Source organism: Amblyraja radiata, chromosome 8 (assembly GCF_010909765.2).
Source record: "Amblyraja radiata isolate CabotCenter1 chromosome 8, sAmbRad1.1.pri, whole genome shotgun sequence".
NCBI lineage: Eukaryota > Metazoa > Chordata > Chondrichthyes > Rajiformes > Rajidae > Amblyraja > Amblyraja radiata.
Genome location: NC_045963.1, coordinates 56,285,319 through 56,300,675, shown reverse-complemented (window position 1 = coordinate 56,300,675; position 15,357 = coordinate 56,285,319). Strand labels below are relative to the sequence as shown.

The window sequence follows — 15,357 nt, the reverse complement described above, 5'->3', positions numbered from 1 at the left end:
AGGGGGGGGCGGGGGTTAAAACGCGGTTTTCTCCTATCTTGTCCTGAATTGTATTTTGTTGGAGTGCAAGCTTTTGCTGAAGAATTGTTCCGACGGCCGTTCTGTGTATTTTTTTTTAAATCGCCCGACAAGTTCAGCGCTGTAGTAATTTTAAGATCAGTTTCTAAAGCCGTCAACGCCGACAACGGGGACAGATTTCACGTACGGGACAGGTAAAAAAGCCGTTTATTTTATGTATAAAAGTGCTCTTTAAGATGCCTTTAATTCACATTTTACGTTGCGAAACGGTGATTTTTCCCCCATACGAACCGGCAGTATTTTTCCTAACGATATGGGGTTTAAATTCACCGCAACCGCAACGTTCCAAATGATCGCGTTCCAGAAAAACCCACTCGCAAGATGATTTAAATGGCCATTAATTTACAGGTATTAAACATTAAATTCCTTCCATTTGGCCTATAAATCCATGACAATGAGATTTAAAATTTATGTTATATTGTGAATTATTGTGTGAATGTTATTTGGACACTTAGGCTATTTAAAAATATTAATCTATTCTTAAGAAATTGATAGATGTTTAGATCTAGTAATTAAATTTTGTAATTAGCTACAATTAGGTAACTAACTAATTATATGCTTTAATTTCGTCATCTAAGTAAGATTGTTTCATATTTGTTTCAGAATGCTTCAATCTATAATAACTGAAAATTAATTTCAGTTCTCTCAATTTTTAAGAAAGTTATGGGCTTTTGACTGTCCTCGATCACAGCTTTTGAGTTAAGTCAATGGAAAAGCAATAGGGAACAAGATACTAATTTACGAGTATGAAAATGGCCATAACTTTTTTAATACTGAAGATATGAAAGTGAATTAGGTGTCAAATTCAAATTCTTTTTATGCTTTATCTGATGGGATAAATTACAGACTTGATTTTTAAAATCTCAAAATTTTGTAACGTTGCTACTAAAGGGTTTAGTTTTCTTTCTCTGGAGATTTCTTTAGTTAGAGGGTTGTGAATCTGGAATTCGTTGCCACAGAAAGCTGTGGAGGCTGTAAATGGCTATTTTAAAAGCGGAGATTGATAGATTCTTGATTCGTATGGGTGTCGGGGCTTAAGGGGAGAAGGCAGAAGAATGGGGTTGAGATGAAAAGATAGATCAGCCATGATTTAAGGGCAGAGTAGATTTGGTTACTGAATGGTCTAATTCAGTTCCTGTCACATGAGATAGAGCATGGAAACGGACCGATTGGCACACCGAGATCATGCGACCTCACTAGTTCCGTTTTCTCAGTTTCTCATCCACTCCAGGCACAAGGCCATTTAACCAACAAACCTTTAAGTCTTTGGGATGTGGGAGGAAACCGGAGCACCCAAAGGAATTCCACGCAGTCACAGGGAGAAAATGTTATATCCATACAAATAGCACCCGAGGTCGGGATCAAACGTGGTTCATTGGCACCGTATCGACCCGAAACGTTGTCTGTAACTTTTTTTCTCCACACTGTCTGACTCTGAGTTCCTCTAACACTTTGATTTATTTTCCCCCCTCAAGATTTCAGCATCTGCAGTCTTTCGTGTCTCCATTGAATGAACATAGCACTACAATTGTTAAGGCAATCCTGATCTCCGGAGACTCTCCCAAACAGTGTCGCTGCCAGATTTTCTGGAAAGCCGATCCTCCGGAATCAGCCGATTCCCACCCAAAACTAGCAAAAACTTGTTGAGTTTCACTGTCTGAACAACTTATTATAACCTAGCCCACAGCCAACAATGGACCATTGTGGGCTCCGCCTTTCCGTGATCATTGTTACCTTTTGCTTATCTTTAATTAATTCGTTCTACATCTCTCTCCATCTGACCGTCTATATCTCTCGTTTTCCTTTTCCCCTCACTCTCAGTCTGAAGAAGGGTCTCGACCCTGAACATCACATATTCATTTTCTCCGGAGCCGCTGCCCGACCCCCTTACTCCAGCTTTTTGTGTCCGCCAGCCGATCGGCGCTCCCTCTGCCAACCAACTGCCAACGGCCGATCACTCGCGTTGCCTCCGGAAACAGCCGATCCCTCGCGTTGCCTCCGGAAACAGCCGATCCCTCGCGTTGCCTCCGGAAACAGCCGATCCCTCGCGTTGCCTCCGGAAATAGCCGATCACTCGCAAGCCTCCCGGAAACAGTCGATCCTTCGTGCCTCCGTCCGGAAATAACCGAAGTCTTTGGCTCATCCCCTCCGGCCGCTCCTCCTCCTCCTCCTCCTCCCCTCTGCCTCCAAAAGTGTCTGCGGCCGCTGCCGCCGGCCTTCGGTTCGCTGCTGTCATGGCGATGTGTCGTGATTTGAAACATGCAGCAGAACAGGTGAAACGGACGTGAAGATAGAGGAGAAGCACCTGAGCAGGAGCAAACAAAATCACCTCGGGACATAAAAGTTGCGAGCTTCTACTGAAGATCCGGAGTTGGTCGCCGGTTGCGTCGACATTCAGTATCATTGCTGACCCTGATCCTCCACAATTCAACATCTTATTTAAATACGACGTGACTGTTTCAAAAGGGAGCCTGAAGGAAGTTTTGCTCGGAGTGGGAACTGCAAGCTTCATCGTGCCGGCGTCATGTCCGAATCCAACGTGAAGGTGGCGGTGAGGATTCGCCCCATGAACAGAAGAGGTAGAGATGTTCCACGTTATCACCGTCAAAAATTGCTTGTCCCACTTCATACCCTCCTCTTGGGTCACATCAGAGGATACTAACTCATTGGGGTGGGGAGGAGGAGGTTGGGGGACTTACGGTTTTAATTTAAGTTACCTTCACCGTCCAAAGTTTACCCTCTCCTGATGAATAAAGTTCTGTCGTGTCGTACGAGTCTGCCTATAATTTAAATATTAAAGGATTTCATTAATCGTCATAAATATTGCGTTTGTTCTTGAATGTTTTGCTGATGGCAACACCCGAGATTAGATTTCTTCGCGAAATGTTGCCTCGGATTCCCAAATCACTTTTGATTGCAGATAAATCTGAAATAGTCTCAAGTTGGCAGGTTTTGACGTATCTACTTTTCGTTTATCGTTATTTTATAAGTTTGGGCGGAGGAAAGAAAATCGAGGGCAAGTTGAGTCATCTCATGAATAAAACAAATAAGCTGATTCTGGCTAACTGCTGGGATCACCTGTTGACTGGATTCTGTTGAAGTTATTTATTCCAGCCATTGACCTTGAGGGGCTACTGTTGTGTTTGTTTCTTGCTCTGATAAAGTCCCTTTCTCGGTTACTGCTTAAATTATTGAAGTTGAAGTGATTGTTTTTCTATAGTTAGCACGAACATGAGCAAGTGGTTCATTTGGTTTCGGAATCTGTATTTTGTTTAAATAGCCATAGGTTTTTCATATTTAGCTTTGATCAACCTCTCTCCCCACCCACCCCTCCCCCCCACCCACCCCTTCCCGGTTTTATGTTTGTTTTTTGTTTAATTTTTAACAATGCAAACCAAAAGCAAGATATTTTTTCCTGATTGTAACTGATTTTCCTTTCTGAATGGGGAAACAATTATACAGTTCCTCAGCTGACTAGAGCTGCTTTGTGCTTTGACCAGAGATTTCCTGCTTAATTCTTTGAACGCTTTTGTCTCTTTTAATTAAAACTCTGTTGCCTCTGTATCACAAGCCAAACTCTAACATTAATTCACCTTTTTGGGAGGACACAACTAGTCAAATGCCAAATAAATGTTTTTTTTAATTTAAATATATTCCCACTTGCATTCATTATATTGATACTAGCAAATTGCAATTATTGGTATTAGTCACATGTACTGAGATATAGTGAAAAACTGCATGACCTCCAGTCAAATCATACTGTATATACTTGCAATAAAGCCCTACTCAAGGACAACAGGTAGTGAATTGAAAGAGAAAGATACCAGAGTGCAGAATATATTTTCGCAGCATTATAGCATTCGTTACAGAGAAAGTGCTGATGAAAAAAAATATTTTGTGCTTTTAACAAGCTATTTTGCAGGAGCAAAATATGATGTAAAGAACTGTCGTCCTAGCTTGTTGTAAAGGCCTCTTGCACCCTTTCTTTATTTTGTCCCCCATCCCTTATGACAGTGGTAACTTTCACCAACATAGCTTTGATGAGATGCACACCTTTGCCTTACTCAAATATAGGGTCATATGTGATAGAAGCGGAATTAGGTCATTCAGCCCTTCAGGTCCACTTCTCCATTCATTTGTGGCTGATCTATCTCTCCCTCCTAACTTCTCCCCATAACCCCTGATCCGTACTAATCAAGAATCTATCTATCTGCCTTAAAAATATCCTTAAAAAAAAAAAAAAGCCTCCATGGCCTCCTGTGGCAAAGAATTCCACAGACGCACCACCCTCTGTCTAAAGAAATTCTTCCTCATTTCCTTCCTGAAGGAACGTCCTTTAATTCTGAGGCTATGACCTCTAGTCCTAGACTCTCTCGCTCACGGAAACATCCTCTTCACATCCACTCGATACAAGCCTTTCACTGTTCGGTACGTTTCAATGAGGTCTCCCCTCGTTCTCCTAAATTCCAATGAGTACAGGCCCAGTGCAGTCAAACGCTGCCCTATTCTTCATGAGGAAATGTGTGGCGAATTCTGGCAGTCGATGGCATGTTTTGGAGTAATAAAGTCCAATCTGGAACGAGGAAAGCTAGCAAGTCATGGAGGGGAGTAGAAGGGGAGGGGGGGTGGGGGGGGGGGGTGGGGGAGGGGGGGGGGGGGGGGTGGCGGGTTGGTTGGAGGTTATTTAAAATGTGCGAGTTCAATGTTCATACTATTGGGTGTAATGTACCCAAGCAGAATACGAGGCGCTGTCCCTGAGCATGTGGCCTCGCTCAGATAATAGAAGAGGCCCAGGACAGAAAGCCCAGTATGGGAAGAGGAATTAAAATGGTTTTCAAAAGAGAGATGCAGCCTCTCCTGTCTCCCCATTTAGCTGAAATGCTCCACCCCAGGCAACATACTCTGGTGGACACTGACAGACACAAAATGCTGGAGTAACTCAGCGGGTCAGGCAGCATCTCTGGAGAGAAGGAATGGGTGACTTTTCGGGTCGAGACCCTTCTTCATGGTGAACCTCCTCGATATGCGAAGACCAGAGATATACACAGTACGCTAGTTGTGCTTAATTATTTGTTTACATAGTTGAGCCTGCCCTTTTATACTCTGGCCTGCTTGTCATTGCATCATGTTACCACACTGCTATTTGCATTTGTGGTTCACCAACATTATTCCATATACTTTCTACATTTACATACATACATTCTAACCTATCTTTATATTCCACTTAGTTCTTCCTAATCTGAATCATAGGGATATGGAGATATACAACCTGGAAACAGGCCCTTGGGCTCACAGTCTGTGTTGACTGTCGACCACCCATTTATGCTGATTCTGCATTAATCACGCTTTTTATTCTCACTGCCTTTCGATCAACTTCCTACACCATAGGAGCAATTACCATTCACCTACACACTAGGAGCAATTTACAACGACCAAGTAACCTACCACCAACATATCTTTGGAATTTGGGAAGAAGCAGGAGCACCCAGAGGTTGAGCCTAAAAGGTGCACAAACAAGTTGAATCAGGGGTCACGGGAGGGGACATGCAAACTCCACAGCAGCAGAAGGCCGCGGCCTTTGTTTGGCAGGACGCAAGACCTGGAGGAAGCTGCCACTGAGGCGACCCCTGCTCATTGGACCCGACGGATCACAGCCTGGAAGGGGAAGCCCACCGAGCTGGCCCCTCCCTTCCCCTGAAGGCCAGAGACCAGGAGGAGGTAGCCGGTTGGAGAGGAGAGCTTGCCTGGCATGGGCACCACATAAAATCTAGAGCGTGGACTGGATTTTGAAAATAGCACCAGAACCTGGTGCATCTTGCATGCGGAATCAATAGGCTATTTCTGGATACATCCCTGGTGCTTTGAGTTAGGCTCTGCGTTGTCACTGTGCTGCCCATTGAATGTTCTACCTCATCCATCCCTAGTACCATCGACCACTTTCACATCTGCTTCTGGATTCTGGTGTTTATTGTCATGCTAATTTAATTAAGCTGTCCCCAGTCACACTAAATATCCTCCCTGCAAGAACATTGTCTCAGTTTTATTGAAGTGCGGCACGTCTGTTTGCAAAAGAAAAGGTGCCTCCCACTTTAGAACTGATCACAAATGTCCCAAGTCTCTGAAGGCCTCCCACTGCACAGTGCCTCACAGCACGTACTAATTCTCCTTATTTTCCAATTTTCGTCCACTGGCACAGATGATGTGGTCCTTGCTGAAATCTTCACGTAATCTCTCAAAACAGACCACTGGTTACATTTGCAGCCTCCCTGGTCTCTGGACGAGTTCCATTCCACATTAGACATAAAAACAGTTTTTATCCACGAGTAGTTGCTCAACAGCCAAAAAATCTGTAGCCTCCCTTTGATCTGGTATTTTGTTGGTTCACATGTTTGATCAATGGTACTTTATCATTAATGTTTTATTATTATTAATGTTTAGTGTTTTCTGAGTCATTCGTAACTGTCACTGATGTCATGTTGTTACTTGTGGGCGGAGGACCAAGGCAAATTCCTTGTATGTGAATACTTGGCCAATAAACCTACTTACTTACTTACATTAGGCAGTGAAAATGAATGAGTTACTTGAATATTTTTTTACCGATATTTTAAAAAGTTGATTTTATACACAATTTTATAAAATACAATAACATATTCCTATAGAGGTGGCTTACCTCTGTTTTCTTGGTGGTATATCTCGTATCAAGATTTTATTTCAATAAAAATAATGCTTCTTTTGGATTATTTTATGTTCGTGGAACATAAATGGTGCAGCACTTTCTCGGGCATGATTTCAAAGAATTGCTGAAGGCAGATGCTGGCAGAATTCAATCGTTTGCAAACAAATAGTGTGTTGTTTTCAGTGTCAGAAAGACCAAGTCAGCATCTTTTCTTGACAAAAAGTTGACTGTGATGTTGCCCAAATGCTTATATCCGTTAACACTTCAATTAGGCATGTCCTAATCCTTAGTTTGTGAGCTGCATTCAGAGGAAGAAAAATAACTGGCATTTGTATTATATTCTTCACATCTTTGTGACATGTTAAAATGCTCAATGGATGGATAATTTTGGTTTAGTTTAAGTAATAGTTAAATTCGCCATCAAATTTGTCCAAATCAATCGCCCACAGACAGAAAGAGAGGCCAGACTTGCATTTTTCTTTTGCACTTTTCATGAACTGGGAGTTTCCAAGAATACTTAACATTTGTTGAACTACTGTCTGGACGAACATTCAAGTGCTGAAGTAACTCAGCAGATTAGGCAGCATCTCCAAAGGACCCTTTTTTAGACTGTTAGCAGTGGGAAGATAGGTGGGAGCAGGACATAGCCAGGCAAAAGGTTAGTTGATACAGACTATAATATCCTCTATCAACTCTTTCCCCACCCAACCCCCATCAACTGCTACAATCAGTCTGAAGAAGGATCCTGACCCGAAACATCACCTATTCATGTCCTCCAGAGATGCTGTCTGACCTGCTGAGTTCCTCCAGATCTTTCTTTACACTAGTATCTGCAGTGTCTCATGTCCACAGTCAAGATGAGAATATCGTTTTCTTGGGAAGTCCATTGTGATTGAGAACTTGAATTCCGTTTTTTTTCTGGATGACTGATGATGCCATTGTGAGTCAGATGGGGCAGGAAGTGCCTGACGAGATAGGGGGTGAAAGAGGAATGATGCACGGAATCGATGTCATCAGTACTGTGCCTCATGATCCATATCAAACTGTCATAGACCAGAGACTGCTGGGAGTTAGTGGGGATGCTGTATTTTTCTTTTCAAGAAGGCTTTGTGCACATTGTTGAACCTTTACCTCTGTCCACCTTGGCATATCATGTCTGGTGTTAGGCAATGTGGTCTTTCTTATGAAGTCCACTGAGTGTAACCAGGGCTTCATTGCTGTGGATGTTAGCCTGGAAGAGGACACTGACTTAAGTTTTACGTTTTTTTGGCAATACTGCAATATTTGGATATCTTTCCAGTGCCTTGAGGTGCCTGCTACAGCTAGCACAGGTTTCAGAAGCATACAGAAGGGGAGGGCTCGGTGCAGGTCTGAGGTCTTGATCTTCACACATCTTCGTCATTAATCAAGCAAAGGGTTTCTGGCGCATCGCAAGCTGTGGTTAGGTTTGGCATTGATATCTGTCAAACTGAGAATTGCTCTGGAGAAACAGGATGAGTTATAAGTTTCTATGGGTCTACCTATGAGCATGTATTGTCAAAGAGTATGTTGCAGCAGGGGTAGGTTGGTAGAGGATATTTCTCCTGTGTATGTTGAATCAAAGGCTTGTTCTTCATATCCTTCAGTAAATGATGGCTTGGGGCTCAGGCAGACGCATCACCTTCCATATGGAAAAAGTTGCCCCTCCTATTTAATCTTTCCCCTCTCACCTCAAACTTATAATAATAATAATAATAAATTTTATTTATGGCGCCTTTCAAGAGTCTCAAGGACACCTTACAAAAATTGAGCATGTAGAGGCAAAACATGTAAGGGGAATGAAATAAATAGTAGAGACATGACTAGTACACAAAGTAAAGACAGAATTCAATACAAAACACAGTATGAGGCAAATAATGCACAGATGAAAAGGGACGGGGACGTGGGGCTAAGGATAGGCAAAGGTGAAGAGATGGGTCTTGAGGCGGGACTGGAAGATGGTGAGGGACACGGAATTGCGGATCAGTTGGGGGAGGGAGTTCCAGAGCCTGGGAGCTGCCCTGGAGAAGGCTCTGTCCCCAAAACTGCGGAGGTTGGACTTGTGGATGGAGAGGAGACCGGCTGATGTGGATCTGAGGGACCGTGAGGGTTGGTAGGGGGAGAGGAGGTCAGTGAGATATGGGGGGGGCCAGATGGTGGAGGGCTTTGTAGGTGAGGACCAGGATTTTGTAGGTGATCCGTTGGGAGATGGGAAGCCAGTGACGTTTTTTGAGGACTGGAGTGATGTGATGCCAGGATTTGGTGTGGGTGATGAGTCGGGCGGCTGCGTTCTGGACCAGTTGGAGTCGGTTGATGTAGGTGGAGCTGATGCCAAGGAGAAGTGAGTTGCAATAGTCCAGTCGGGAGGAGATGAAGGCATGGATGAGTCTTTCAGCAGCAGGCGGTGTGAGAGAGGGTCTGAGTTTGGCGATGTTGCGGAGATGAAAGAAGGAGGTTTTAATGACATGGCGGATGTGAGGCTCAAGGGAGAGGGTGGAATCAAAGATCACGCCAAGGTTGCGGGCCTAGGGAGATGGGGAGACAGTGGTGCCGTCGATGGTGAGAGTGGGGTTATTGATTTTGCTGAGTGTGGCTTTGGAGCCTATGAGGAGGAATTCTGTCTTATCGCTGTTGAGTTTGAGGAAATTATGTTGCATCCATGTTTTTATAGCTGACAAACAGGAGTTGATATGGGAGAGGGGGGGGGTTGTGGGGGGATTTGGTGCCAAGGTAAATCTGGGTGTCATCAGCATAACAGTGGAAGTCCAGATTGAAGTGGCGGAGTATCTGACCAAGGGGGAGGATGTAGATGATGAAGAGGAGGGGGCCGAGTACGGAGCCTTGGGGAACGCCTTGAGTGACTGCGGCTGTAGCAGAGGTGTGGTTGTGGAGAGAGATGAAGTGGGATCTGTTGGAAAGGTAGGAACGGAGCCAGCTGAGTGCAGAGCCTTCAATGCCGAGGTCTTTGAGTCTGGTGAGCAGGATGTTATGGTTCACTGTATCGAAGGCTGCGCTCAGGTCGAGGAGGATGAGGATGTTGAGGGAACCAGTGTCAGCAGAGGTGAGGAGGTCGTTGAGGACTTTGAGGAGAGCAGTTTCTGTGCTATGGAGGGGGCGAAAGCCAGATAGGAGGGGTTCAAGTAGGTAATACGCAAGGTGGTGGGAATGAAGTTGCGACGCAACGATACGCTCCAGGGTTTTTGAAAGAAAGGGGAGGTTTGAGATTGGGCGGTAGTTAATGAGAGAGGAGGGATCAAGACCAGGTTTCTTTAAGATTGGTGTAACGGCAGCAGTTTTGAAAGCGGAGGGGACAATTCCTTGGGACAATGAGGAGTTGAAGAGATTAGTGAGGTAGGGGCAGAGAACGGGGAGGCAGGACTTCAACAGGGGAGTGGGGAGAGGGTCGAGGGAACAGGTAGTGGGTTTGGAAGAGCTGATGAGTTTGGAGATTTCAATAGGGGTGACCAGGTCAAACTGGGAGAGGAAGCAGTGTGGAGGAGGGGTAAGGAGGTCAGTGGAGATGTTGAAAGGAGGGGCCTTAGTAGGTGGTGGAGTAGATGCTGGGGAGTCGGGTACAGGGGATAAAGATTGATAGATGGTGCTGATTTTATCAGCGAAAAAGTGGAGGAATGAGTTGCAGAGAGCCGGAGTAGAGGTAGGGATAGTGTTGGCTCGAGGCTTGAGGAGGTTGCCCACTGTGGAGAAGAGGGTTCTGTGGTTTAGGCAGGGATCGGTGAATATGGAGGAGAGGTAGGCAGATTTTGCAGCAATGAGGGCATCTTTGTAGTCAGTGAGGTGGAGTTTGTAAGCTTCAAGGTGGACTGTGAGAGATGATCTCTTTATAAGTCGTTCGAGTTGGCGACCAGTCTGTTTCAGTTTACGAAGTGCAGGTGTGTACCAGGGTGAGGATGTGTTGAAAGTTACGGTTCTTGTTTTGAGGAGGGCCAGAGTGTTGAGGGAGGTAGACAAGGTGGAGTTGAGATGGTTTGTGAGATCATCAGGTGAGATGGGGGTTGAGTCCAGGGGGAGAGTGGTGGAGAGCAGGTCAGAGAGATGGTGGGAATCAATGGATTTTAGATTACGGAAGGTGAAACTTATGTCCTCAAGTTTTTGATTCTCCTACTCTGGGTAAAAGACTGTGCATGCACCCTATCTAATCCCCTTATGATTTTATATACTTCTGTAAGATCACCTCTCAGCCATGTTTATTCCAAGGAATGGGACATCTAGCTTGCCCAACCTCTCCCTATAGCTCATGCCCTCAAGTCCTGGCAACATCCTTGTACATCTTCTCTGCACTCTTTCCAAATTAATGACATCCTTCCTATAACGGGTAATGAAAAATGAACAGAATATTCCAAATGTGGCCTAACCAACGTCTTGTACAACTGTGGCATAACACCCCAACTTCTATACTCAATACCCTGCCTGATGAAGGCCAATATAGCGAAAGCCTTCTTAACCACTCTATTTACCAGTGACGCTACTTTCAAGGAACTTGGTACCTGCACGCCATGAATCCTCTATTCTACACTCATTCACTATGCCCAGGTTTGTCTTCCCAAAATGCAACTCCTCGCACTTTTTCTCTGCATTCAAACTCATTAACCATTCTTCCAACCACTTTCCCAGCTGATCAATAGGTTGTTGTAAGTTTTAACCATCTTCACTGTCTAGTATACCACTCACGTACTGCAAACGTACTAATTGTGCCTTTTACATTCTCATTTTAATCGCTGATATAAACCACAGACAACAATGGGCCCAGCTCCAATACCCTGAAGCACACCACTAGACATGGGCCTCCAGTCTAAAAAACAAGCTTCCACCATTAATCTCTGCTTCCTTCCATGAAATCAGTTCTCTATCCAGTATACAGTACTGAAGGTTGAGTTCTCCATCCCACTTCCGAATTAGGACTAGCAGAGAATGTGACTAATGGATTTTTATGCAATTTAACCTCCCCAATCAAACTTGAGCCTAAAAGGTGCACAAACAAGTTGAATCGGCAGTAAGACACAATCTTAGTATTTATTTCAAGAGGTCTAGAATACAAGAACAGGGATGTAATGCTGAGGCTTTATACGGTGCTGGTCAGGCCGCATTTGAAGTATTTTTGGCACCATATCTGAGGAAGGATATGCTGGCTCTGGAGAGCGTCAAGAGGAGATTTACCAGAATGATGATCCCAGGAATGAGTGGGTTAACATATGATGAGCGTTTGACGGCACTGGGCCTGTACTTGCAAGAGTTTAGAAGGATGAGGGAGGATCTCATTGAAATTTATTGAATAGTGGAAGGTTTGGATAGAGTGGATGTGGATGTTTTCACTAGTGGGAGAGTCCAGGACTAGAGGTCATTGCCTCACAACTAAAGGACGTTTATATAGGAAGGAGATGAGGAGGAATTTCTTTAGCCAGAGGGTGATGAATCTTTGGAGTTATTTGCCACAGAAGGCTGTGGAGGCCGCGTGAATAGATATTTTTAAGGCAGAGATAGATAGATTCTTGATTAGTACGAGTGTCAAGGGTAATGGGGAGAAGGCAGGAGAATGGGGGAGTAGACTTGATGGGCCGAATGGCTTAATTCTTCTCCTATCACTTATGACCTTATAACAGAAGCGTTTTGATGAAGCCAAGTTGAGATGGTTGTATTTGGTTTCAATAATGCCATTGTTACTGTATTTGCTTATCAGGAATCTTTAAACAGGATATCATTTGTTTATCTATATCTGTATTTTCACATTTGAAGCTACTTAAAAGTTGGAACAACCATTAAATGTGAACATTGTGGCGTCAGCCTATACACAGACCACTTATGGTCGAACCCTCGTCAGTAGGTACGAGGGCTGGCACGTGATATCATGGGCTAGGGGGTGTGTCCTACTACTTAAGGTTATCTCACCTCGAGACCTTAGGATTCCACAGGTAGCTGAGCCCGAGAGAACAACCTCGCTCAGCTACAGCAGCAATAATAATTATGTTAGCGGACCAACGTAACATGTAACACCTGAATAAAACTACAGTTTGAACCTGCCTGACGTATGGCCTTATTCACCACGTTTGGTGCCGCTACATTGGTGCCCCCGACTATCCAAATTGAAATTTGGATTTCCCCTGACGCACGCAGCCTCGGGAGACCTGATGTCTGCAGCCGGCTGCCCAGCCCTGCAGAACAACGCTGCCGCCAACTCGGCCCTGCAGTAAGGTATGCCGCTACATCTGGGGCTGCCACCGCTTCCCCACCAGCTGCTGTTCACCGGACCTGAGAAGCCGCGGCTGCCGCCGCTCTCCCGCTCCCGGCAACGGACCAGGCCCCACATTCAACCCCCACACTGTTTATTGCACAAACTTGGGTCCAGCATCCTCCTTGTAGCATCCTCCTTGTACAGACTGCCGTCTCTGAACCCTTCTATTTGCTCTTGGTTGTGGGTCAATTCAAAGCTGCCAAGACCAATGGAGGGGCCTGGTTAACTTTTATTATCCCTGGTCCTGATATGTAACTCCAGAAGAAATTGCTTCATTCAGAAGAGAGATCTCGATTCGAAACATCACCTATCCATGTTCTGACAGATGTTGCCTGTTCAAATTCTGTATGGAATCTTTCTCTTTTGGTCTTCCAACATAAACATTATTTGCTGTGCCAGGGCTCTGAGAAATGGTGACATTACCGTGCCTTAACTGGCTGTAAATATGTATTAATTCTACACAATGTTCTGCATGCCCAGGACATGTTTCCATTAATATTTGCATGGAAGTGCTTTGAATTTATTACATTGGGATCGCAAGCCTTTGCTGTACATGTCCATCGTGAAGTTTTGGGCACTCCACGCAGACACACGCAGGCAAATATTTCAAAATGCATTCATTTATTTGCATACATCTCAAGCTGCTGATACTAACTGCTTGACATTCTGAATTGGGATTCAGATGTCAGTGAGGCTATAATGTTAAATCAGGCCTTTTCAACTTGCAAGCAAACAAACTTAAAACTGGACAAATCAATAGGTATGTAACCCATGCAAAAATGACTGACTGGTTGAGGGTTCAAAAGTTTGAGAATCTGACTGGTAGAGCAAAAACTAACAGATTAGTTGCTAATAGAAACATAGAATATAGGTGCAGGAGTAGGCCATTCGGCCCTTTGAGCCAGTACTGCCATTCAATATGATCTTGACTGATCCAAAATCAGTACCCCATTCTTGCTTTTCCCCCATATCCCTTAATTCCATTAACCCTATGAGCTAAATCTAACAGTCTCTTGAAAACATCCAGTGAATTGGCCTCAATTGCCTTCTGTGGCAGATAATTCCACAGATTCACAACTCTCTGGGTGAAAAAGCTTTTCCACATCTCAGTCCTAAATGGCCTAACCCTTATTCTTAAACTGTGACCCCCCGTTTCTGGACTCCCACAACGTCGGGAACATTTTTCTGCATCTAGCCTGTCCAATCCCTTAAGAATTTTATATGTTTCTATAAGATACCCTCTCATCCTTCTAAATTCCAGTGAATACAAGCCCAGTCGACCCATTCTTTCCTCATATGTCAGTCCCACCATCCTGGGAATTAACCTGGTGAATCTACGCTGCACTCCCTCAATAGCAAGAATGCTCTTCCTCAAATTAGGAGCAAAACTGCACACAATACTCCAGGTGTGGTCTCACCAGGGCCCTGTACAACTGCAGAAGGACCTCTTTGCTCCTATACTCTTGTTATGAAGGCCAATATGCCATTAGCTTTCTTCACTGCCTGCTATACCTGCATGCTTACTTTCAGTGACTGATGTACAAGGACACCCAGGTCTCGTTGCACCTCCCCTTTTCCTAATCTGACACCATTCTGAAGCAGGGTCTCGACCCGAAATGTTACCCATTCCTTCTCTCCAGAGATGCTGCCTGTCCCACTGAGTTACTCCAGCTTTTTGTGTCTATCTTCGGTTTAAACCATTATCTGCAGTTCTTTCTTGCACTATTCAGATAATAATCTGCCTTCCTGTTCTTGCCATCAAAGTGGATAACCTCACATTTATCCACATTATACTGCATCTACCCACTCATCCAACCTATCTAAGTCACCCTGCAGCCCCATAGCATCCTCCTCACAGCTCACTCTGCCACCCAGCTTTGTGTCATCCGCAAACTTGGAGATGTTAAATTTAATTCCCCCGTCTAAATCATTAATATATATTGTAAATAACTGGGGTTCGAGCACTGAGCCTTGCGGCACCCCACTAGTCACTGCCTGCCATTCTGAAAAGGACCCGTTAATTCCTACTCTGCTTCCTGTCAGCCAACCAGTTCTCTATCCATGTCAATACCCTACCCCCAATATCATGTGCTCTAGTTTTGCACACTAATCTCTTGTGTGGGACCTTGTCAAAGGCTTTTTGAAAGTCCAGATACACCACATCCATTGGCTCCCCCTTATCCATTCTACTTGTTACATCTGCAAAAGATTCAAGAAGATTAGTCAAGCATGATTTCCCATTCAAAAATCCATGCTGACTTTTACAGATCCTGTCACTGCTTTCCAAAAATCTTCAATAATTGACTCGAGCATCTTCCCCACTACCGATGTAAGGCTA

General features: G+C 44.4%; 1 protein-coding gene across 4 annotated transcripts in view; it reads left to right on the top strand.

Annotated features, from left to right (window-relative positions):
• The first annotated feature begins 2,202 nt into the window (after window positions 1-2,202).
• Window positions 2,203-15,357, top strand: part of kif13b (kinesin family member 13B) — a 180,254-nt gene continuing 167,099 nt past the window's right edge. For 3 of the 4 annotated variants that reach the window (XM_033025958.1, XM_033025957.1, XM_033025959.1), the window contains exon 1: window positions 2,203-2,657. In XM_033025958.1, the coding sequence (XP_032881849.1) occupies window positions 2,603-2,657 (55 nt within the window). In that variant the 5' untranslated portion in view covers window positions 2,203-2,602. The remainder of the gene's footprint in view (window positions 2,658-15,357) is intronic. The other variant, XM_033025956.1, reaches the window with a different exon arrangement.